The 23537-nt window shown below is 46.1% G+C and overlaps 1 protein-coding gene across 1 annotated transcript in view; it reads left to right on the forward strand.

Annotated features, from left to right (window-relative positions):
* The window catches only part of CNPY1 (canopy FGF signaling regulator 1), a 56113-nt gene that overhangs the window by 14519 nt on the left and 18057 nt on the right, over nt 1-23537 (forward strand). Inside the window, exon 3 of the mRNA XM_081163964.1 lies at nt 7662-7777. Within this exon, the coding sequence (XP_081020090.1) occupies nt 7662-7777 (116 nt within the window). The remainder of the gene's footprint in view (nt 1-7661; nt 7778-23537) is intronic.

The following is a 23537-nucleotide window of genomic DNA, read 5'->3' on the forward strand; positions in this document are numbered from 1 at the left end:
AGGAAGGCTGGATGTTGTTGGCTGGGCACAGTCCCATTCACTCAATAACAGACCAAGCTCCACTGCTACTGAGCAACGCAGTGCCCAGCTCTTTTATTCTGGTCACCCGCGGTCAGCATGCCTTGCGTTCCTTCCAGCAGGAGAGGAAGGAGAAGCAATCTTTAAGGTGGTGTTTAGAGGGCCGCTGGAGCAACATTAAAAAAGTAGTGCATAGTTAAACTGTGGAACTCACTGCCACTGGAGGCACTGAGGGCGACCAACTTGGATGGCTTTAAAAGAGGACTGAACAAATCTATGGAGGACAAGGTTATCAGTTGTCGCTGCCAATGATGGCTCTGCTCTGCCTCAGCGGTCGGAGGAAGTAATGCCTCTGAATTGACCAGTGCTTGCAGGTTTCCCACAAGGATGTGGAGGCAACAGGATGCTGGTTCAGGCGGCCCATTGGTCTGATCCAGCAAACTCTTCTTATGCTCTTCTTCATGTTGGTGCAAGGCTGTAATACCTGAACGAAGCCATCTCCTTCCCTGCAGACCCTCTTGGATATTAAGGTTGGCAGGAGAAGATCTCTTGGTAGTTCCACCACCCGCAGCAGCAGTCCATATCCTAATTAACATCAAGTATCAATAAATCCTGACTGAACAGAAACTTGATCTTAATTTGTCAGAAATGTTTTAGCCATATGGTTATCCTGCGGCTCCTAGCTGCAAGAATGTGTGCGCATTTTAAGACAAAAATACACAGAGTTCTCCCAGTTCATTAGAACAGCTAATACATCTTGAAAGCATGAACCTAGCAAGCTGTTTCATCGCTGGAGAGCTGCAAAGGAGGAGGAGGAGGAGGAGCCGCTTTTATTGGCAGCAGCTAAGAAGTTTTTAGTGAGATTTGTGTGGAGCTCTTGATAGACAGCTTTTAGGATAGAGTTACCTTGTCTGGCAGCAGCTATGTATGTGAGGAGTTCACCCTTTTTCAAAAAAGATACAGAGCTTGTATCAAGGTGGAGAACCTGTGGCTGCCCAGATGTTGTTGGACTACAACTCCCATCATCCACCGTTCTTGAGCCTTGGCCATGCTGGCTGGGGCTGATGGGAGTTGGAGTCCAACAGCGTCTGGAGGACTGCAGCTTCCATATCCTAGACTTCCATGCTTGTGGGATGAAACAGGTATAACTTCCAGGGTACAAAAAAAAAAGCCAGGCATTTGTAAACCACTTTTGTTTTTAACTCCTATAGCGTTTCTGTATAAATGAGAGCCAGGCAGCCAATAGCAGCTCTGACTTGTAGCAAATTGTGAGTAGCTGACTAAACAGGGGCCCTTCTTTGCAGGAACAGCCAATGCCTTATCAGCCAAGGACTCCCCCAGGCACTAAACAGATGAGCTTAGTTGGAACAGACTTTGTTATCTTTTGACACTTTATTGGGAAATCAGTTTCTTCTGTGAAGGGGGGAAAGGGTGTTTGTATTGGAACAGATGGTATTCCCCTTTGAAAGGTGCCAAATCTCTAACTAGACAGGAAACAAAATCCTCCTCTCCCCTCCAAGAAAGGACTGCCCCTCTCCCCATAGAACCTCTCCCTTCACCACAAGGTAGAACGGCTCAGTTGAATATATTTGCTTTAGGTGCTATATATTTGCAAAGATGCTGAAGTGTTTCACTAAGCTTTTAGGACCACCTTCCCCAACCTGATGCCCACCAGATGATTTGGACTGCAGTGTCCATCAGTCCCAACTAATGTGGCCAATGGTCAGAGACAATGGGAGCTGGTACCTGACAACATAGTGATGTATGGAGTATGGAAGTGAGAGCTGGACCATAAAGAAGGCTGATGGCCGAAGAATGGATGCTTTTGAATTATGTGCTGGAGGAGACTCTGGAGAGTCCCATGGACTGCAAGAAGATCAAACCTACCCATTCTTAAGGAAATCAGCCCTGAGTGCTCACTGGAAGGACAGATCCTGAAGCTGAGGCTCCAATACTTTGGCCACCTCATGAGAAGAGAAGACTCCATGGGAAAGACCCTGATGTTGGGAAAGATGGAGGGCACAAGGAGAAGGGGACGGCAGAGGACGAGATGGTTGGACAGTGTTCTCAAAGCTACCAGCATGAGTTTGACCAAGCTGCAGGAGGCAGTGGAAGACAGGAGTGCCTGGCGTCCATGGGGTCACGAAGAGTCGGACACAACTAAACGACTAAACAACAACGTCCATCAGTCCCAACTAATGTGGCCAATGGTCAGAGACAATGGGAGCTGTCACCGACCAACATTGGTCAAGGTTAGGGAGAGCTGCTTGAGGAGAGCCTAGCTGCATCTTAAACCTGCATCCCAATGGTCTTGGGTCCAGTTTTGCTGAGCAGCTCAACAGCAGAGCATCTGCTTTGTATCCAGAAGGTCCTGGGTTCAACCCTGACATCTCCAGGTTAGGGCTAGGGATGTCTGCCCGCCTCCTTCTGGCAACTCCTGTGGCCAAGCTGGTGCCAAACATATTGCTCTGCTCTCCTTTGGACCACATCAGCGAGGCCGAGAGGGGCGTCTTGTCGTCTGGGCAGCCCAGGAGCTCCAGATACACTGCCCAGGCTTGTGCCCCAGGGAGGTCACCTCGGTGCTGCTAACACAGAGGTTTGACTTCACTCCATTGTCTCTTGAGACAGATCGATACGCCAACAATCTGCAGCGATTAGCAGCTGAAGTATTCCATGCGGTGGAGATATAAGCATGGTCAGCCCATGTCTGCAGACCAAACAGCAGTCAAGGACCACAGAAGCAGTGTTGGTGGAAAAAGAAAAAAGGCTGGTTGCAATCTAGTTTTTGAATGGTTCATGGAGTGTCATGTATGAAGCTGTGTAACTTGTACTGAGTCAGACCATTGGTCCATCAAGGGTCCTGTTGTCTATATTGGGGGGACAGGGGGCCTGTGTCCTTTCATACTGCATCACGGTGTGGCACGCTGGTTTGACATCAACTGCTAGGAAGTGCCTACAGAGGGTGGTGAATATAGCACAATATATTATAGGCTGTCCCGTGAATCCGCTGGATGACATTGGGAAAGAACGTTGCCTTAGGAGAGTGAGGAAAATTCTCAGGGGTGATTCACACCCTGGCCGGCACTTTCTTGATCTCCTGCCCTCGAGCAGAAGATATAGAAGCATGATTAGTCGCACCAACAGGGTAAAGAACAGCTTCTATCCATGGGCTGTTAGGCTGCTGAATGAAAAGATCACAACAGGGCAACTGACTTTCGGGTTTGGTGGGTGTGCGTCAGTAAACGAGGGGAATTAAGATTAAGAGAGCTGAGTGGGGGGTGCTTGTGTAATCTCACTGTATACAAGTTGTACAAGTGACAATAAAGTATTTCAATTCAATTTCAATTTACAATTCCCATCCTGTGGAATTGTACAATTCCCGCCCTGTGGAACGCCCTCCCTTCAGATGTGAAGGAAATAAGCAGCTATCTTCTTTTTAAAAGACATCTGAAGGCAGCCCTGTTTAGGGAAGTTTTTAATATTGAATGCTGTATTGTTTATAACACTTGATTGGAAGCTGCCCAGAGTGGCTGGGGAAACTCAGCCAGATGGGTGGGGTATAAATAATAATAAATTATTATTATTATCCTCCCAGGATAATGATGGGAGTTGGAGTCCAGCAGCATTTGAAGGGCCATAGGCACCCCATCCCTGGTCTACATTAACCAGCTGTGGCTCTCCAGGATCTTTCCCAGCCGTGCCTGGAGATGCCAGGGTTTGAACCCAGAAACGTTTGCATGCAAAGCAGATGCTCTCCCACTAACCTGTTCCACTTGCGTCACTGGACTCACTTTAGCCTACTGTTGTGGGGGAGAAAGGCTAATGTGCTGGTCCAGTTGGTCAGCATGTAGTTCCCTCCTCTGGCCAGAGGTGGGGGTGGTGTGCAGGCTGGCTTTCCCAAGGGTCAGGTCCCACTGCAAGCTTGATCTTTGACACACACACTGGGGCTCCAAGTTCCAAGCCACCACTAGCACATCATGCAAGAGGCTACACCAAACCTTCCTCTGCAAAAGGCTAGTTTGCAACCTGCAGGAATTTCTTTTTCACATAGGGAGCCATTCAGAGACACGAAGCGGTACAGCCTGATCTAAAGTGGTACAAGCTGGGATTTCGGCCATTCCATTCTACTGCCTCGTTTTGTGTGATGGGTAGATCAGGTCTGAAAGTTCTGAGCTGAGGAGAATAAGGAGGAAGCAGCCAGGAGACATTCACGCTTTTCCAAATCTTGCAATGCAGTTTCACAACCAAGAAAGGTGTACAAAAATGTGTATGCTTGGGTAGTATCCACATGTGGATTCATATATTACTGAAAATTGCATACCGAAATGTGTTATGTTACATGAAATTGCTTTGTGAAAATGTTTATAGTAGGCACAGTTGCATTAAAAATGTGTATACTGGGAGAAATTTGCACCGAAATGCTCGTTTTCTTTCTTTTGCATATATATATGTTTTTATTACTTTTCCCAAACATTTTCACAACAACCTTCAAATCAAATACATAGTTTCATAAGTTGACTCCCACCCTCACTATCACAGCATTTATACTCAAACTTTTTCTACCGCATAATATTACCTATTACCCAAAGTTTCTCAATTACAATTATTTTTGAAATGTTGATTTTCATGAGGTGTTTTAAAAAATAAAATAAAAAAGTGATGTGATGTGGAAATGTGGAGAAAAGAACTGAAGGCTGGAAAAATGAGAAACTGAGGAAAACCAGAAATCTATAGATCCAACCATCCCTGGCTGACCATCACCTCCATGGGACAAACAGCACCTTTGGGTGCTAGTGGATTAAAAACCACTTCTGCTGTGCTACTTCCCTGAAGTTACTTGCTTCCCCCAGCTACTTTACATTTAGAAAGAAACTTCACAAGCCATGGAAGACAGAATCCTAGCTGTCCCCTGCCTTGTCTTCTTTGGCCCTGAAACCAGAAGAAGCAGGCAGGGCAAATAAATTGTAAATAACTTTTTTAAAAGCAAACAAACACGAATAAATTGTGAGTGGGACTTTTTATCTGCCTCTGCATTCGGCCCAACAAGCTCACAGCACACAAAGTCCCCTGGTGCTGCCACCACAGGCCCAAGCAGCATTAAAAAGTTGCCTTCTCTCAATGTGCACCAGCTAGCCATTGAATGAAATGGCTGTCGTCATCTGCGCCGTAGACTTTTCAGATGCTGCGCATGAGACTATTCTCATGCTCATAGCTTCTTTCCAAGAATTATTCTCAGGAAGAGGTACTATGGAGACACCCAGACCCAGCTATATATTAATATTTTATAGTGACAAAGTGTTATTTTCTCTGTGTGTGTCTGCATATAGTTTGGAATGCACTTTCCATGTAAACAACTCTCTTAATATTTTATCCCCCCCTTCCTCCCCCCCGACGCATTCTACGGGCAATTTTTTTTATGATATGCAAATACATGATGGAATAGCCTGGGAAAAGATGCACCACCTCTGTACTGAGGCTTGGAGTGAGAGAGACCCCAATTTCGAAGGAATATCCGTTGTGGGGGAGGGGATGTTAAAGACCATGCATTTAAAGGAATTACTGAGTGCCCCATTCCACAATGGAATTATCCACCCTTCCTCTGGGTGCAGCTGAGTCTTTTCCAGCATAGCCCTGGGAGCTGTAAAAATAAATGTTTTGGCTGATCCAAACACTGGATTCGGTGCCTTGGTGTGCTATTTCATGGGCAGAATTGGCCATAAAGCCCAGCTTGCATGCCTGGCGGTGCTTCTTTCGCTTCTTAATTCTAACTTCTGCATTAGGCTTTTGTTTAAACGGGGATGACAAATGATGAAGAGAGTCCATAGTCCTTAACATCCTTAACACCTGTGAGTCCGCAGCTTGCTGGCAACCCCCACGATATTGTATTTCTCCTACAGCCACAGCTGGCAGAGGTATCTTGTTTTGTGAGAATTTCATTCCTCCTTTTTATGTCTTGAAACACACACACACACACATATAGAGGGATATATTTCTTACCCCCATAATATTTTCAGAAAACTCTGGATATATGTTCTGTGTCTAAAAAGTGAATTTTTAATATTGCTGGCAAGTGGGAGAGAAAGATGGTCGTTCACTATTGTTTATCTCCAACACCTGGTCATTGCTGGGATGGCGCCTCTGACTGGGGAACTTGGAGGCAGATCATGTTAAGAGCTTTAAAAAGTAAAATAAAAGAAGCCTTCAGTTGTGCCTGGAAACTAAAAAGGTAAAGGAACCCCTGACCATTAGGTCCAGTCGTGACCGACTCTGGGGTTGCGGCGCTCATCTCGCTTTATTCGCCGAGGGAGCCAGTGTAAAGCCTCCGGGTCATGTGGCAAGCATGACTTAGCTGCTTCTGGTGAACCAGAGCAGCACACGGAAACGCTGTTTACCTTCCCGCTGGAGCGGTACCTATTTATCTACTTGCACTTTGACGTGCTTTCGAACTGCTAGGTTGGCAGGAGCAGGGACCGAGGAATGGGCGCTCACCCCGTTGCGGGGATTCGAACCGCCGACCTTCTGATCGGCAAGTCCTAGGCTCTGTGGTTTAACCCACAGTGCCACCCGCGTACCTTGCCTAGAAACTACTTAGTAGCTAATTCAGTTCATTCAAAACTGGGGCGATATTCTAGGAATGTATCAAACATAAGAACATAGCATACCCTCCAACATTTCTCCAATGAAAAGAGGGATGTCGTATTCCATAAGAATTTTATTATTTATACCCCACACATCTGACTGTGTTGCCCCAGCCACTCTGGGCTGCTTCCAGCATATATAAAACCATTAAACGTTTTTTTAAAAACCTCCCTATACAGCATGGGTATGCAAACTAAGGCCTGGGGGCCAGATCCGGCCTAATTGTCTTCTAAATCTGGCCCGTGGATGGTCCGGGAATCAGCGTGTTTTTACATGAGTATAATGTGTCCTTTTACTTAAAGTGCATCTCTGGGTTGTTTGTGGGGCCTGCCTGGTGTTTCTACATGAGTAGAATGTGTGCTTTGGACTTTGGACATGTGCCTGTAAATCTCTCCTTAAGAAGGCAAAGAAGTTCAATTCCAGCGGAGAAGTTTCTATTCCTAACATTTGAGCAATGCTGGCACAATGTGATAATTTTCAGATGGTCTGATTACAATAGTGGGTGCCTACATAGCTTGTGGTCTATCAAGGCAAATGCAGCCAACCACACTTGTATTATAGGGCCGTTTACTTGACAACCTCCCTCCTTTCATGGTGCCAGACATGCAGCAAACCCCTAGTAGGTTGGGCACAAATAGGTGGTCACTGTTAGAGCTGTCCAGGGTCAGGGTTGTAAGCCACCGTCCAGTTAGAAGGGCCAGAGGTGAGTATATAGTCTAGATACAGCTGGACTCAAGGTCCAGGGCAGTCCACAAACATCAGAGGGGCCTGAGACAGGTACACAGACAAGGCTAGCTAGAAGATCGGGTCCCAAAGGGAAGGGACTGCTTAAAGGAGAAGGAGGAGAAGGAACTGTCCAGGATAGATCAGCAAAAACAGGAAACTTCTGTTTGGATAGACCCTGTTCCTCTGCAAAAATGTGCATGCTGTATTTTTACTACTGCGGCTTCCACAGTGGTAGTGATGTGTCCTTTTTGTATGTGTGTTTCTGTTTCCCACCCCAGCTTGCAAGGCCCTTGCTGATGAGCTGGCCTACGACATCAAGAAAATAGGTCCAAAGAGGACTGTGAATTCGGGGACATTTCGGCTCAACCCTGATGGCACGAGAGGGAAGAAAAAGGTAAGAGGGAGAAACATGGAGGTACGTAATAATTGCCAGCATGTGCAATTACCAACCACTTATCCAAACAGCGGTTGGTCTCTTAATCTTCTAACCTTTTCCTTGGTAAGACCAGCAGCCAGTAAATTGCTTCTCTTTCCTCTGGGAGCCAAAGTAATCTATGAGCTTGAAATTGAGGTATTTTTTCCAGGACCTTTTATTTTTGGAGGTGGGCTTTTAAATGTTGAGAGGGTAGTATTGTTCCATTGCTAGACTGTTTCTTTTTTCTTTTTTAATATAGACAATCAGAACCACACAAGGCACTGAGAGAGAGAGAGTGAGGAGGAGGGATGAGATGGAGTAGAAGTCTCTACTCAGAGTCAGCTCTCATGGGCAGCTTTCCCCGGTCATGAGAGTCTTAAGATCTTATCCCTGGGCAATTTGTTCAATTTATTCTGCTCACCATGAATGTCTTCTGTTCATGCACCTCTTGAAGAACGTTGGTTCAGAACTGGAAGCAAGGCCCTGAATTTGTCCCAGTGGGCAAGAGGGTTATGACCAGTTTATGAAATGAGTTGCAAATGGCTGGTTCATTTCAGTTTGTGAAAGATGTAAGAATAGCAACAATATCAAAGGAAATCAAAAGAAAATTATGCATGGCACATCATAACATTTTTGTTGAGACAAGCCTAACCAGACATGGAGACTGTTTACATGTGTGTGTGTGTGTGTGTGTGTGTGTGTGTGTGTGTGTATTCTTTATTGAAAGATAAAAAGTAATGTGTATATAATTGTAAGTGCACAGGATAAAATAAAACATGAAAAGGGGGGGCAGAGAAAAAGGAAACGGGGGAAAGAAATGACACCCATATCCAATACAAAACAAAAACAACAGAACTTATAAATATTACAAGATTGTTATTTAACCTATTACGGTGTTTATAGAAATGAATTCCAAATATCAGTTTTCACTTATCACTGATTTTAATTATTATTCAAATGTTTAAAATAGTTATATTGTTTCATTCTTTTGGTAAACTGCTTGAGGTTTTGTTTTGCTTTTTTTTACAGTCAAGCGGTATATAAATTTTACAGTGCCAGATCTACAAATTTTGCCTTAGGGGGCAAAGGCCTGCCTTGATGTCCCTGACTCCGCTGCTGAGAGCAGTTGCCAGGGGGACAGGAGATGAAGGCAATACAGTGGTGCCCCGCAAGACGAATGCCTCGCAAGACGGAAAACTCGCTAGACAAAAGAGTTTTCCGTTTTGGAGGTGTTTCGCAAAACGAATCTCCTATGGGCTTGCTTCGCAAGACGACAATGTCTTGCGAGTTCCTGCTGGTTTTTTCCCCCTCCCCCCCTTTTTCTAAGCCACTAAGCCGCTTATCAGCTGATCCGATCAGCAGATAAGCCGCTAAAAGCCGCTAAAAGCCGCTAATAGCGCTAATAGCGCTAATCCGCTAATCCTTCAATGGGCTTGCTTCGCAAGACGAAAAAACCGCTAGACGAAGAGAATCACAGAACGGATTCTTTTCATCTTGCGATGCACCACTGTAAAGTCTTACTCCTCCTTGTGTCCCATGCTGTCATGGACTGCTTGGACACAAAGGAATGGTGGGAGGAACCAGCTGGGGAACCACCAAGGGAAGAAGGCTGAGAGGCAGGGGACTGGTGGTAGGACGACAATGAGTGGTCAGAGAGAAAGGAGGGAGAAGACTGCGAAGAGGGGTTGTCAGAAGCTGAAGGGGTAACAGGGCTTAGTGATCTGGGAGTGTCTGTGGCAGGCAGAAGGCAAGAATCATAGGCAGAAGTTGAAGCAGGGGAGGAGGGAGGCCAAGAGGTCAGGCTGGTGAAGAGTCATGGGTGTCTTCCCCTCCTGATGTGACAAGCTCCCCTCCCCACTTGTCTCCCAGAACCAGAAGAGGCATAAAAAAGGTGGAGGAGAGGTTGGCTTCAGGCAGGCACAGTCTCCGATTGCTTGGGGGAAACCCTGGAGAGGAGGGGACTTAGACGGCTGTGGAGAGGTGGGGACTTTCAGTCTTAGCAACTGATTCATGGGGCAAAACCTACCAGGGATGAGCTGCTGTGCTCATTCGGCACAACACTCAGCCAAGTGTCATCCGAGTGTGACTCCTCCTTTATGTCCCTGCTGGTTCAATGGGAATACAAAGATGGCCTCGGCCCAGTATACCTGAAGGAGCATCTCCACCCCCATCGTTCTGCCCAGACACTGAGGTCCAGCACCAAGGGCCTTCTGGCAGTTCCCTCACTGCGAGAAGCAAAGCTACAGGGAACCAGGCAGAGGGCCTTCTCGGTAGTGGCTCCCGCCCTGTGGAACGCCCTCCCACCAGATGTCAAAGAGAACAACAACTACCAGGCTTTTAGAAGACATCTGAAGGCAGCCCTGTTTTAATGTTTGATGTATTACAGTATTTTAAAATTTTTTGGGAAGCAGCCCAGAGTGGCTGGGGAAGCCCAGCCATATGGGCGGGGTATAAATAATAAATTATTATTATTATTATTATTATTATTATTATTATTATTATTATTATTATTGAACAGCCAGGCCCTTATAATGATGCAAGCACTCTGTAGGCCTATGGCACATGCTTGGTGACTCCTTGGTGACATTCCTGGCCTGGTTCTGTTTATTAGAAGAGGTGGGTGGGTTTCAGACAAGGAGTCTCTCCCTGCCCTACCTGGCTATGCTGAGGATTGAGGCTGGGATCTTCTGCTCTACCCCTGAGGTATAAAAGTAAAGGGATCCCTGACCATTAGGTCCAGTCGTGGCCGACTCTGGGGTTGCGGCGCTCATCTCGCTTTATTGGCCGAGGGAGCCGGCATACAGCTTCCGGGTCACGTGGCTAGCATGAATAAGCTGCTTCTGGTGAACCAGAGCAGTGCACGGAAACGCCGTTTACCTTCCTGCCAGAGCGGTACCTATTGATCTACTTGCACTTTGACGTGCTTTCGAACTGCTAGGTGGGCAGGAGCAGGGACCGAGCAAAGGGAGCTCACCCCGTAGCGGGGATTCAAACCACCGACCTTCTGATTGGCAAGTCCTCTGTGGTTTAACCCACAGTGCCACTTGCGTCCCCCCCTGAGCTATGGTCCTTCCCTAATCACCATAGGTTGTACCAGGGGACAGAAGCTATTTAAGAAAATATCTTCTGAACTGGGGAGGCAGGGGATGGTTGACAAAAGCTAAGCATGTAGCAACTGACTCCGTGCCTGCATTGTTGATGTTTCTGTGTGTGTGTGTGTACAAGCTCACATGTGGCCATCATGGAGTCATGTTGGTTAACCAAAGAAAGATCTGATACTAACTGGCTGGAGGAGGAGGGAGGAAGTAAAACCTGAGAAAAATAATTTACAGGTAGTATAAATCAGTGGGGGAGGAATAAGTTGCCTTGCTGTCTGCCCCTCCCTTCCGCATTAGGTCAGGTAACCTATTGCAGGTCTTGTTGTTTTACTTCCAAGATGGGTATAAATTTGTGTGACATGTCTAGCAGATTATGTGTCCCCCAAAAGAGATTGCAATCCAATATTAAGCATGCAAAAGAGCCACATGGGACTGTGTTTTTTCTCTTCTGTCCAGGACCCACCACCTACTTGTCAATCCACCCAGCCCTCTTTAAATAAATGTTTGTTTTGTTTTATTAGATTTTGTACCTGCCCATCACAGTGAGGTCCCAGGGTATGCTATAAGAATAAAATATATACGGATAAAATAAAGGCCCAGTTTCAACATTGTATGGGGCAGACCTCCTGATAAGAGACCTACTCCTGTAGGGCACAGTGATTGATTGGGCATATATGGGCATATACTGGTATCCTGCCCCCAAGCTATATAGGGCTTTGCGTATCAGGGCCAACACTTTGAACTCAGCTTGATAGCTAAATGCTGACATGCTGGAGAGAGTTTGGATTACATCCAACCAAATTCTACTCAGAGCAGGCCTATTGAAATTAATGGACGTTGGTCATCACCACTAATGTTGCTGGGTCTCCCCTTTGTCGTCATTTAGTTGTTTAGTTGTGCCCGACTCTTCGTGACCCCATGGACCAGAGCACGCCAGGCACTCCTGTCTTCCACTGCCTCCCCTTCTCCTTGTGCCCTCCATCTTTCCCAACATCAGGGTCTTTTCCAGGGAGTCTTCTCTTCTCATGAGGTGGCCAAGGTATTGGAGCCTCAGCTTCACGATCTGTCCTTCCAGTGAGCACTCAGGGCTGATTTCCTTCAGAATGGATAGGTTTGATCTTCTCAAGAGTCTCCTCCAGACCATAATTCAAAAGCATCAATTCTTCGGCGATCAGCCTTCTTTATGGTCCAGCTCTCACTTCCATACATCACTATTGGGAAAACCATAGCTTTAACTGTTCGGACCTTTGTTGGCAAGGTGATGTCTCTACTTTTTAAGATGCTGTCTAGGTTTGTCATTGCTTTTCTCCCAAGAAACAGGCGTCTTTTAATTTTGTGACTGCTGTCACCATCTGCAGTGATCATGGAGCCCAAACAAGTAAAATCTCTCAGTGCCTCCATTTATTCCCCTTCTATTTGCCAGGAGGTGATGGGACCAGTGGCCATGATCTTCATTTTTTTGATGTTGAGCTTCAGACCATATTTTGCTATCTCCTCTTTCACCCTCATTAAAAGGTTCTTTAATGCCTCCTCACTTTCTGCCATCAAGGTTGTGAAACCTTTCCCTGGGCATGGTATTCTGTTTCTAGTGTTTGGGTGGGATTGCATCATGCAGGTAGGAGATGATGAAACTGAAAGCTGAGAATTAAGCTGCTTCCGCAACAGGGCTAACAACATCTCTTTAAAACAGGAAGCACCTTCCAGCAATACATTTCATGTTGCCCAATGCCTACATCTGTGAGATATAAGGGAAAGACAGCAGTTTGACAAATCTAGTTTCTGCCCATCTAGTCACCTCGGCCAAAGTGACATTTATGATTGTCCCCTCCAGATTCAGCATTCCTGATAGGGAGATGTCTCACACCATCTAACCCACGAATGTCTCCTCTGACTGACGGTGGCTCTCAGGCAAATCTCTCTTTTCCATCACCTGCTCTCTGAGCCAGGAACTGAACCTGGGACTTCCTGCATTCAGAGCATGCACCCTTTAGCTGACCTATCCTTGTCCCTCTCTTCCCTCAAGAGAGAATCAGGATGAGCCTGGCTATGGCAGGACAAAGGCCAGTCTATGCAACCTATCACTCAAGCAGCATCTTTTAAAGCAATCTCATACTGTTTTGCCAATTAACTCTGCAGATTCGTTAAAGGATCTTCAGTAGTCGAGGGAAAAGATATTTTCATTTCAACAGAAGAGGACAACCTCCTTAAACAGTAACAAAAACAAAATCTCTCAAACAGGAAACCTCCTTAAACCTTCTTACACGGTAATACAAAACCCTCTACCACCAAGAAATAACCCCAAAGGAACAATTTCAAAGGAACAATTCCCCCCACCAGACCTTGATCCACATACAACACCAGATCTAACCGTGAGAAGCCACAGCCATCATCCTCTTCCTCCTGACCACATTGCCCTGCACTATCTGTTCCTGCCTAGACCAGGTGGGCCACCTGTGGCAATTGGGGCTCCTCATCAGGGCAAACAAGGCCTAGCAGGGCCACCCTCAAGGGCAGGAGTGCTCCTGCAAGGACTCACAGAAAGGGCTGGCTGTATAAGGCCAAACCTACTCCTCCTTGATTTTTCCTTGCACATTTTCCACTGCACATACCACTCTTAAGTGTCATGGCTTCCCCCAGAGAATCCTGGGAACTGCACTTTGTTAAAGGTGCTGGGAGTTGTAGGGTCTCCTAACATCTCTCTCGGTAACTTTTTTCCTTCGTAATGTAACTCTTTTGAGGTTCTTTAGAAATAATCGGTGTCGATTATGGTTCTTTCTCCCTCTCTCCTCTTTTTTTTGCTCTGTTTTTCCTTTTTCTTAAAAACTGTAAACCGCAGCAGGAAATAAAGTGAAGGCATTGCCATCATGCAGCCCACCTGAGGTCAGGCCTCACCTGCTGAAGACCACTGAGCAAAACCCCTGCCTCTCAGCCTTCAGCACCTGGGCCCATTGCACTCCCGAGTCCTCAGTCTCCGAGCACAGGGGATGTAGCAAAGGCCATCGCTGCTTGACATTCAGGGTCAAGTCGCAAATGGGTTGGCCAGTGCTTCCCACTAGTGGTGAAAGTGATTCTTCACTTTGAAGTTCAGATAAAATCCACTTGCGATGCTCGAAGGCAGTTCAGTGGTACCAGTTTTTAAAATTATGTGGTATGCTACGGAATTGCCAGAAAGTGTTTTGTTTTTTAAAAAAATTGTGGTTGCAGACAAATAGGGATCTAACTCTATTTTTAAATATTGTTTTTTACAAGATGCGAATGAATATTTTTCACCCCGTCCTTCATCATAAAGCCCCAAGGTAGGTTGTAATAATTAAATATACAATTATAAAAACAGATTAAATCATTCCGGTGATAAAATCAGTGGATAAGACATCTTTAGCTGCTGATTCATCACAACTAAAAGCACATTTAAAGCAACCCCCCCCCAAAAAAAACCCAAGCAAACCCACATAATAGACACACATGACAGCATCCGACTGTAATGAGCTACCAAATAAAACCAGTGTAGATTAATTCAACTCAAATTTGAACAAACAGCATATTTTGTCTTCCTAGTAAGTTACTAGAAGTTGCTTAACTCTCCTAATTTATTAAACCCTTATCCCCACAGGAGGTATTCAAACAAAAACAACTGCAATTCAGACACATTTGAATCCAGGTATTTATTAAGAATAATGAACATTTGGATCTGCTGGGAAATATGAAATCCCCCTGTCACTTCAAATTCTACCACCCACGTTCTATTGCATGAGTTTCCCAAAGGGCTCGCTTCAAACTTCAGCATTTTGGGGAGTGATGAGGCAAACCAACATTTTATCTTGTAGCATAAATTACTAATGCCAATATCAATTCTTTGAGTAGCAGTCCTCAAGGAAGGAGGGAGGGAATGGAATATCCTGCAAGTGAGCTGAACAGGAGCACTCAATGCTCTGCATCAAAACCCCTAAGGGTGGGAAGAACCCAAAACAGCTGGGGGGGGGCTGAGCATGCTCAGTGGGCAAGGGGAATGCTCACTGACTGGTGGGTGGGGGTGGAATTGAGTGGTTGGAGTGGCCCTTGTCATCCTCCGTCACCACATGAGTACTTCCTACACCAACCTCTCCACCCCCATTTCCAGTTTTCCCTGGTGTGTCCCAGTCCCAGCCACACCCCTCGCCACGATCCTCTTTCTCCTCCCCGTTGTCCTTCCGGTTCATGACAATTGTCCATTACACTTGCAGTCCATTGCAGTTCTTATCATGCAAACATCATGCGCCTGTGGTTAGTGTATTGTGTGAACAAGCCAGAGGTGGCCATATGCAAGAGACTCCAGAACATAAGCAGAAACTTCATGGTCTGAGACTAGGATCTACCTTTGTGAGTTACCGTATACAGTCATACCTCATATTATGTTTGCTTCGTGTTACGTTTTTTCAGGTTGCGTCCCGCGGCGACCCGGAAGTACCGGAAAGGGTTACTTCTGGGTTTTGCCTCTTGCACATGCACAGACACGCAAAATGACATCACACGCATGCGCAGAAGCGACGATTTGCCACCCGAGCATGCGCAGATGCGCTGCTGCGGGTTGTGTTCCTTTCATGTTGCAAACGGGCCTCCGGAACAGATCCCTCTCGCAACCAGAGGTACCACTGTACTTTTAAGAAGACAACTCACTCCTATGGAAAATATGGTGTGGGAGTTGTCATTTTGGGCTATGACTAGGGATCCCTGGATTCAAGACCCCAACCCCAACCATGAATAGGGAACAGAAGTAATGCTGTTTGTGACGGTGGGTTCTGTACTTCGTCTTCATTGGGCTGTTTTGAGGGTTTTCTACCCTTAGGGCATTTCCCCTTAAATGTTGGGTGCTTTTGTTTGTTTGTTTTTGTAATTTTGTAATTTTGCAAATGGTAGAATTCTCCCAAGTCTGCTAATAGGACTTTTTTTTTCAGCCAGAGCTCACTGGAGGTCAGCTCTGGCCCCTCTCAGGTGGGCGCCATTGCCATTCTAAGAGAACAAGGGAGAGGTTCATGGTGAGATCTGGCACATCTTTGTCTAGAAAAATAGCACTGCTAATAGTCCATGTCTCTTGTGCAAGCGAAATCCATATTACCTATAACAGTAATGTCTCACTCTGAATGTAACCGACCTGTGTGAAGGACTCTGTTATTTGAAAACAGAGACACCATATGTACTTTTGTTACCTAAGAAATCCTTTAATTAAAACATATTTTTTTAAAAGAAATAAATAGGGGAAATGGTTTGTTTGTCCATTTCCCTCTGTCCCTCCCTCTCATTGTCTCCTTCATGAAGTTGTTTTCAATGTTTAAATCAATCATTAGACTCCGTTTATTTCAGCAAAGGACTTAATTCTTCAGAGATATGTGCCTGGTCCCCAAAGGCTATGATACGAACATGACCTTTGGTACCTGTAAATGTTGTGCAAGAGAGCTGCTTTTCCTGACAGCTGTGGTGATAATCCCCTTTGTCTCTCTTAAGTGATAGCTGATAAGTCCGTGCAGAATTTGTTTGCTGTATTTCTGTCTCCACAAGGTTAAATTACCCCAAAGGGGGGGAGGGAATGTGGAAAAATACAAGTTTCCCCCCCCCCAAAAAAAAGAATTTATTTTGGAAGGAAGTTGAGTCATTGTTTCAATCAGGTTTAGCTAAAAGTGAGGGGAGGGAGGGAGGGAGGGAGAGAGAGAGAGAGAGAGGTTCACAGGCCCGCTTTTGAAAATAAAAGTCTTTTCAACAGAGAGGCTTGGAGCGAAATGTACCACAGAACGCAAAGTGACTTTTTTGCCATTTTCCCCTCACAGCAATGTGTTTACCGGAATAGCTGCTGCTAGAAGAAAACACATACATTTTTTTTAAAGGGAAGAACTGTAGGAATCAAATGTCCTTGACACACATGCACACATGATGTTTTAGGTGTGGTGGGAAATGCCTCTGCCGTGCACCAGCCAAAGGTATGTGCAGAGAAGGGTCACTTTAACTCCCTGCCTGAAGCAGCTGAGAATTAGTTCCCAAGGACTATTGTTGGGATTTTTTTAAAGGCGCAGATTCGTTCTGTTTTCTCAAGTGTGATAGTTTCGGAGTCCATGCCTGAAGACTTTTTCTAGGTCATACTTATTCTTGTTGGCGTTTTTTGGCATTCATGTTTGATGGCAAGACATTCCAAATGAGAATATTGTAGCAATAAATGCATCTCTACTCTGTGTTTGGAATCTGAGGCTCTGGCGAAGAACGCAGGTTACAGATTAGTCTTGAAGTATGCACATTATCTGCCCTCTTCCAGTTAATAGTATACACTTCCAAGGTCCCCTCCTGGCTTAGAATGTGGAAGAACCCCTTTGTTGCCTATTCGTATTTATGTATGTATACAGATGGGATATATATTCTCTTTTCCACCCTGTTCTGTTCTTCCACCTGAAGCCCTTTTCCATCCATCCAGAATAGCATTAAATGACAGAGTCCACTGCACTGCACTTTATTGTATCTCTCTCTCACTCCACCCACCCCCGGCTAGTATAGAAGGACGGATGAATGGGGTCATGCGCCAAGTCCCCTGCAGTTAACCATTATTTTTGGTGAATAAAGGATGGTTAAGGTTGAGTGGAATGTCAGCAAACCTTTCATCCCTCTTCCTTTCAGCTGTCTGTGTTCATACCCACAAGCCATACAAAGTTTCCTGGCTTGGTTTTCACATACGTGGCCAGCTGGCTCCTTCTGCATAATGCCTGCGAGTTTTCTTGGCAGGGCCAGGCACATTTTGGACTCCAGAGCTGCAGAGATTTCTACTTTGGTGCAAGTCACTTTAGGTCTGGCCTCTCTCCCCTTGTGTTTTAGAAGGCAATGCCTGTGACCACTCATACATCATTACAGCACAGACGTTTGATTTCCAAAATAGTGTTCCCTTCAGGCTGAAGGTGGAATTGGATAGGGCAAGGCCAGGCTGAGCCTGTCAGAATTAGGCCAGTCAGGTCTGGGTGGAGTCTACATACATGCATGTGTGTGTGTGTGTGTGTTAAACTGATTCTGAAGAATGCTGGTTTTCCAGTACTAGTCAGCTGCTAGAATGAAGTTTTATTTATAAAATAATGGTTGAGCATTTTAGATAAATAACACATTTCAGCTGTCTGTTTCTATCAGTGCTGCCCCAGCATGGCATAAGAAGAATGCAATGTATCAAAGAACTGGTTGCAAAAGGGATGGCACATCCACAATGGGAGGTAAAGGTAAAGGGACCCCTGACCATTAGGTCCAGTCGTGACCGACTCTGGGGTTGTGGCGCTCATCTCGCTTTATTGGCCGAGGGAGCCACCGTACAGCTTCCGGGTCATGTGGCCAGCATGACTAAGCCGCTTTTGGCTAAGCAGAGCAGCACACGGAAACACCATTTACCTTCCCACCAGAGCAGTACCTATTTATGTACTTGCACTATGACGTGCTTTCGAACTGCTAGGTGGGCAGGAGCAGGGACCGAGCAAAGGGAGCTCACCCCGTCACGGGGATTCAAACCACCGACCTTCCAATCAACAAGTCCTAGGCTCTGTGGTTTAACCCACAGCGCCACCCGTGTCTCTGACACTGGGAGATACTGCGTTACAATTGTTGGGTATCTCTTGTACCCTTGATGTGTGTTAGTCTGTGCACTCCTTGTTCACCACATACAGGTGCTGAATTAGAGAGCTTGGCCGATGTGCAACATTTGCAATGCAAAAAGCACCTGGGCATTACCACCAGAAATGGCGTTCGTGTGCTGGGGGAGCTGCGGGAGTCCTTAATTTGCGCCACTTCCAGGATGAGTAAATATCCCAGCTAAAATTGGATGCGATACCAAAAAATATGAAAAGTGGGAGAAGGAACTGTGGTTCTAGGAATAGCTAGCACTCCCACCAGAACTCTGTGCTTACCTGTCAGTATTCTGTCAAATCTTGGGAAAGCAAAAAGACTTTCCTGGTGTGACACAAATAGTATTCCTTCCTCTTCTTCCTTTAAGTCCCTCAAAAGTGATTCCTCCTGCAGTTTCACAAACATACAGCATTCATTTTTGCACAGTTGTATCTTTTCCTGTGAGAGTCAAACAAAATAATTTTGTAAAGGACAGTCTCTGAGAATGACAGGCAAGCACCACCAAGCAAGGCCTGGGGGGAGCCTCTTTTGTGGGGGACAGTGCAAACACTAGGTTTACGTCTGGCTTGGCAGCAGTTCAACAAACCAACAGGCACCACCAGCCCTCTGAAACGACACCATTGCTCTGTAGGCAGGACCTGGAAGTTTTTTGTGTTTCTGCTTTCGCTAAATAGGAGACATGGGTGTCTCATCACCTGCAAATAGGTAAAATAAATGTAGTATGGGAAGGCATGAGAGAACTCCTCTGGACATGGTTTCTTTGTGGGAATATTCTACAAAATATAATTGACACAAAAGTGCATTGATAGTGGATTTCTACTACTTAGACTGTCCACACATTCCACTTTATTAGTTTCGTGATGGTTCCTCAGTGGTATTGCATTATTGTCACCTGGACAGGCAACCTTACACTATAAAGGTAAAGGTACCCCTGACTGTTAGGTCCAGTTGCAGGCGACTCTGGGGTTGCGCCACTCATCTCGCTCTATAGGCCAAGGGAGCCGGCATTTGTCCGCAGACAGCTTCTGGGTCATGTGGCCAGCATGACTAAGCTGCTTCTGGCGAACCAGAGCAGCACACGGAAACACTGTTTACCTTCCCGCCGGGGTGGTACCTATTTATCTACTTGCACTTTGATGTGCTTTCGAACTGCTAGGTTGGCAGGAGCAGGGAGCGAGTGACGGGAGCTCACCCCGTCGCGGGATTCAAACTGCCAACCTTCCGATCAGCAAGCCCTAGGCTCTGTGGTTTAGACCACAGTGCCACCCTATACAAGCACTATACTGCAACAAAAACAGGACCAGCCCCATGCCACCCACCAATACAAACCTGGAACATCTGTGCTCTAAGACATTGCAGAATTTTAGCAGGAAATTAAGGTACACACAGTGACTGGAAACACAGACCCTCCGAGTGTCCCTATTTTCCAGGGACGTTCCTGATTTAGAGAAGCCATCGCGGTTTTGGATTTGATCCCAGAATGCCCCACTTTACCTTAGGATGTCCCCATTTTCATTGGAGAAATGTTGGAGGATATTGAGCCATCTGAAGGCAATCCTGTATAGGGAAGTTTTTTTTAATGTTTAGTGTTTCGTAATGTTTTTATATATGTTGGAAGCTGCTCAGAGTGGCTGGGGCAAGCCAGTAAGATGTGTGGGGTATAAATAGTAAAATTATCGTTCTGGAATGGGACATCCCTATTTTCATTGGAGCAGTGTCAGAGGGTATGGAAACGAAGCAGTGTGTCTGCCCCAAAACTTTTGCAGATGCAAACAGCGTTGAAAGCAGAACTGCATATCACCTCCTTGATTCCATCACCAGCACATATCATCGTGAATGCACAATAAAAAAAGACAGATGGAGGGCCCTTTAAGTGTTCCACATCAAGTGGTATTTTCGTTTCCTGTTCTAGAAGAACCAAATGAATCCCTATACAAACCGAGAGGGTGCTCCAGAACCTCCTACTATAAAATGAAGAAATTGGGGGTAGAGCTATAGTGTCTGTGGGAACAGGCACAGCGACTTCCCTTTGAGCTGTCCTATTCTGTCCCGCAGTCTGTCTGCATGGACAGCCTGCCCTGCCCACACGGGACCGTCTCATCTTCAGGGAATACAAATTCAGGGGCAACAGGTATGCCGCATAGCTTCCAAGGACCACGAAAAGGAAAACCTTTTTGGTTTCTTAAAAAAAACTTGTGTGCCATTGTTTTAAACTAAAGCTACTTGAAACAGAATGAGATGTGATGTGTGTGTGTGATTTTCCTGTTGCTGGTTTTACACATCACGTGCTGCCTCTCCCGAACTTCCTTGCTTGGGGGGCAGGTTTGGTCTAGCAGCAGTTCTTTGTGGGGATCCGGGAGTGGCACAGCCACACCAGAGACTGTCAGTTTTAGGCACTCAGAAGAATCCCATGGATTCGGCACATCTGCTGCTCCTCCGAAGCCTCTGCATGGAAGCACCCTGAGGAGGATCTCAAGATGTCAAAAAGCACTTTCCTGCATCTGAAGGTTGCTTCAGGCCTCTCAGAGAAGTTCACCGTTATACTTCCAGGAGAGGAAAGTCAGAAGCGGGGTGGGTAAGGGGGCAGGGAATAGTTTTGTATTTTGATTGCTTTGCTTTTCCTTTGATTGTCTGCTTATTATTCACATGTTGGGCAATTTTAGAATGTCCATTAGAGAATGTAAGCAATATGTTAATCAGCCAGTGTACAACACACAGGAAAGGAGCCGCTAACAAAACTGATTTTTAGCTGAAGTAGACAGTGCTGCATATGATTTAATTGGGGGAGGTAGGAGGTTATGTTGGACAATACTTTGTGGGGGGTTTCAGTTACTGAATACATAAGATTAGCTACAAGTTAAGAAAATGTACTACAGTGGTACCTTGGGTTAAATACTTAATTCATTCCGGAGGTCCGTTCTTAACCTGAAACTGTTCTTAACCCGAAGCACCACTTCAGCTAATGGGGCCTCCTGCTGCCGCCGCGCCGCCGGAGCACGATTTCTGTTCTCATCCTGAAGCAAAGTTCTAAACATGAGGTAGTATTTCTGGGTTAGCGGAGTCTGTAACCTGAAGCGTCTGTAACCTGAAGCGTCTGTAACCCGAGGTACCACTGTAAATGTATTAAGTAGTCAAAGGGAAGCACCTTCAAGTTTCAACTATTTCTGCAGGGGACGTAAAAATGACTTTCTTCAGTTGAGATCAACAGGATTTAAGCAAACTTCACTTCTAGCTGCCTATCGCCACTTTCTGAAACTGGCATGGGCAGCCTGATCCTATCGGTTGCCACACTGGGACAATGACTCATAGGATCAGAAACCAGGAGAGTCCTTGTGTTTCTGCTGTGGCTGAATCCGAGTCTGAGTCCTGGTGCAGCAGAAGCCACCATTATCACCGTGGTGACATTGCTGTTCCCCATTACCCGTGTAGGCGACTGGCAAGACTTGACAAGAAGCTTTGATGGGACAGGGGACAAGAGAGCAAACACCATTTCTGGAGCCATGTGTGATGTTCTGTAGACTTCCTTTGGTGGGCGCAGCTGTGCTGAGGGCTAAAACAGTTGTGATGATAGCCACACAATTAGCAACTGCATTTCCCCCCAGCCGCAAAGTAAATAGCTGCAGGATGGGAGCTGGTGTCCCAATCCATCAAGGAGAAAATCCCCTTCTTCTTTCCCTTGGGCCTGGTCTGGATTGCCTCCGTAACTGCTATTGACTCAAAACAACAATGACAAGGAGGCAGTCCTAACCCTAATCCTAGCTTCTGCCACACACAGAGACACACAGGCACACACTACTGCCAGTAAAGGGTGTTCCAGGGTGGGGCAGAAGGGAGCTGGTCATGCAGACTCTTGGAGATGAGCCCAGTTTGGGCCCCTGTGCTATGATAGCTTGGAGCTGGCGCAGCAAGAAAATGCTGAAAATCCACCTCCTGGCTTGTTTGACGTGGTAGTCTGTACCGCCTGGCATTAGCTCTCCAAGGTTTGGGCCACTGTTGTCCAACCCTAACTGAAGACACTGCAGAGTCAACCTGGAACATCTCGCCTGCAAAGTGTGCCCTTCACTACGGAGCTGCAGCCCTGCCAAGATGGCTTGGACTTCCAGAGACACAGCTTGAGTGGATTTTTAGTCACCTAGGGAGGCTTTTAAAAAAAAGTTTACAGATGCATCCAGTGAGTTCCCTGTGAACAAATTCACACTGAATAATAATAATAATAATAATAATAATAATAATAATAATAATAATAATAAATAATAATAATTTATTATGTGTACCTCGCCCATCTGGCTGGGCTTCCCCAGCCACTCTGGGCGGCTTCCAACAAAGATTAACAATACATCAAAATGTCACACATTAAAAACTTCCCTGAACAGGGCTGCCTTCAGATGTCTTCTAAATGTCAGGTAGTTGTTTATCTCTTTGACATCTGATGGGAGGGCTTTCCACAGGGCGGGCGCCACTACCGAAAAGGCCCTCTGCCTGGTTCCCTGTAGCTTTGCTTCTTGCAGTGAGGGAACCGCCAGAAGGCCCTCAGCGCTGGACCTCAATGTCCGGGCAGAACGATGGGGGTGGAGATGCTCCTTCAGATATACTGGGCCGAGAGAGCTTGATTCACTTCACCAAGCAAGCTGTTCAGCTCTCCTCCAGAAGACAAGAGGAAGTATCTTATACTGATTCAGACCACTCACAGTTCATTGTGCTTGCTGTGGTCTGCACAGACTGGCAGCAGCTTCCCATGGTTTCAGCTGGGAGTCCCCCCCCCCCCCGCGTTGCCTTTTATTACCTTCATGTCTCATCTTTCCACCAATGGAGCTCACATGCCATCCATGGTTCTTCCCTCCCCTCTTTTGTCCTCACAACAACCCTGTGAGGTAGGTTAGGCTGAGGGAGAATACTGGGCCCAAGGTCAACCTGTGAGTTTCATGACTGAGTGGGGATCATAGCCCAGGTCTCCCAAGTCCAGCACTCAAAGCACTGTCTCACACTAGCTCTCCTTGCAGAGTTTTCAGGATTGAATCCAGTACCTT

The sequence above is a fragment of the Podarcis bocagei genome (genome assembly GCF_964188305.1).
Source record: "Podarcis bocagei genome assembly, chromosome: 12".
In the NCBI taxonomy this organism is placed as follows: Eukaryota; Metazoa; Chordata; class Lepidosauria; order Squamata; family Lacertidae; genus Podarcis; species Podarcis bocagei.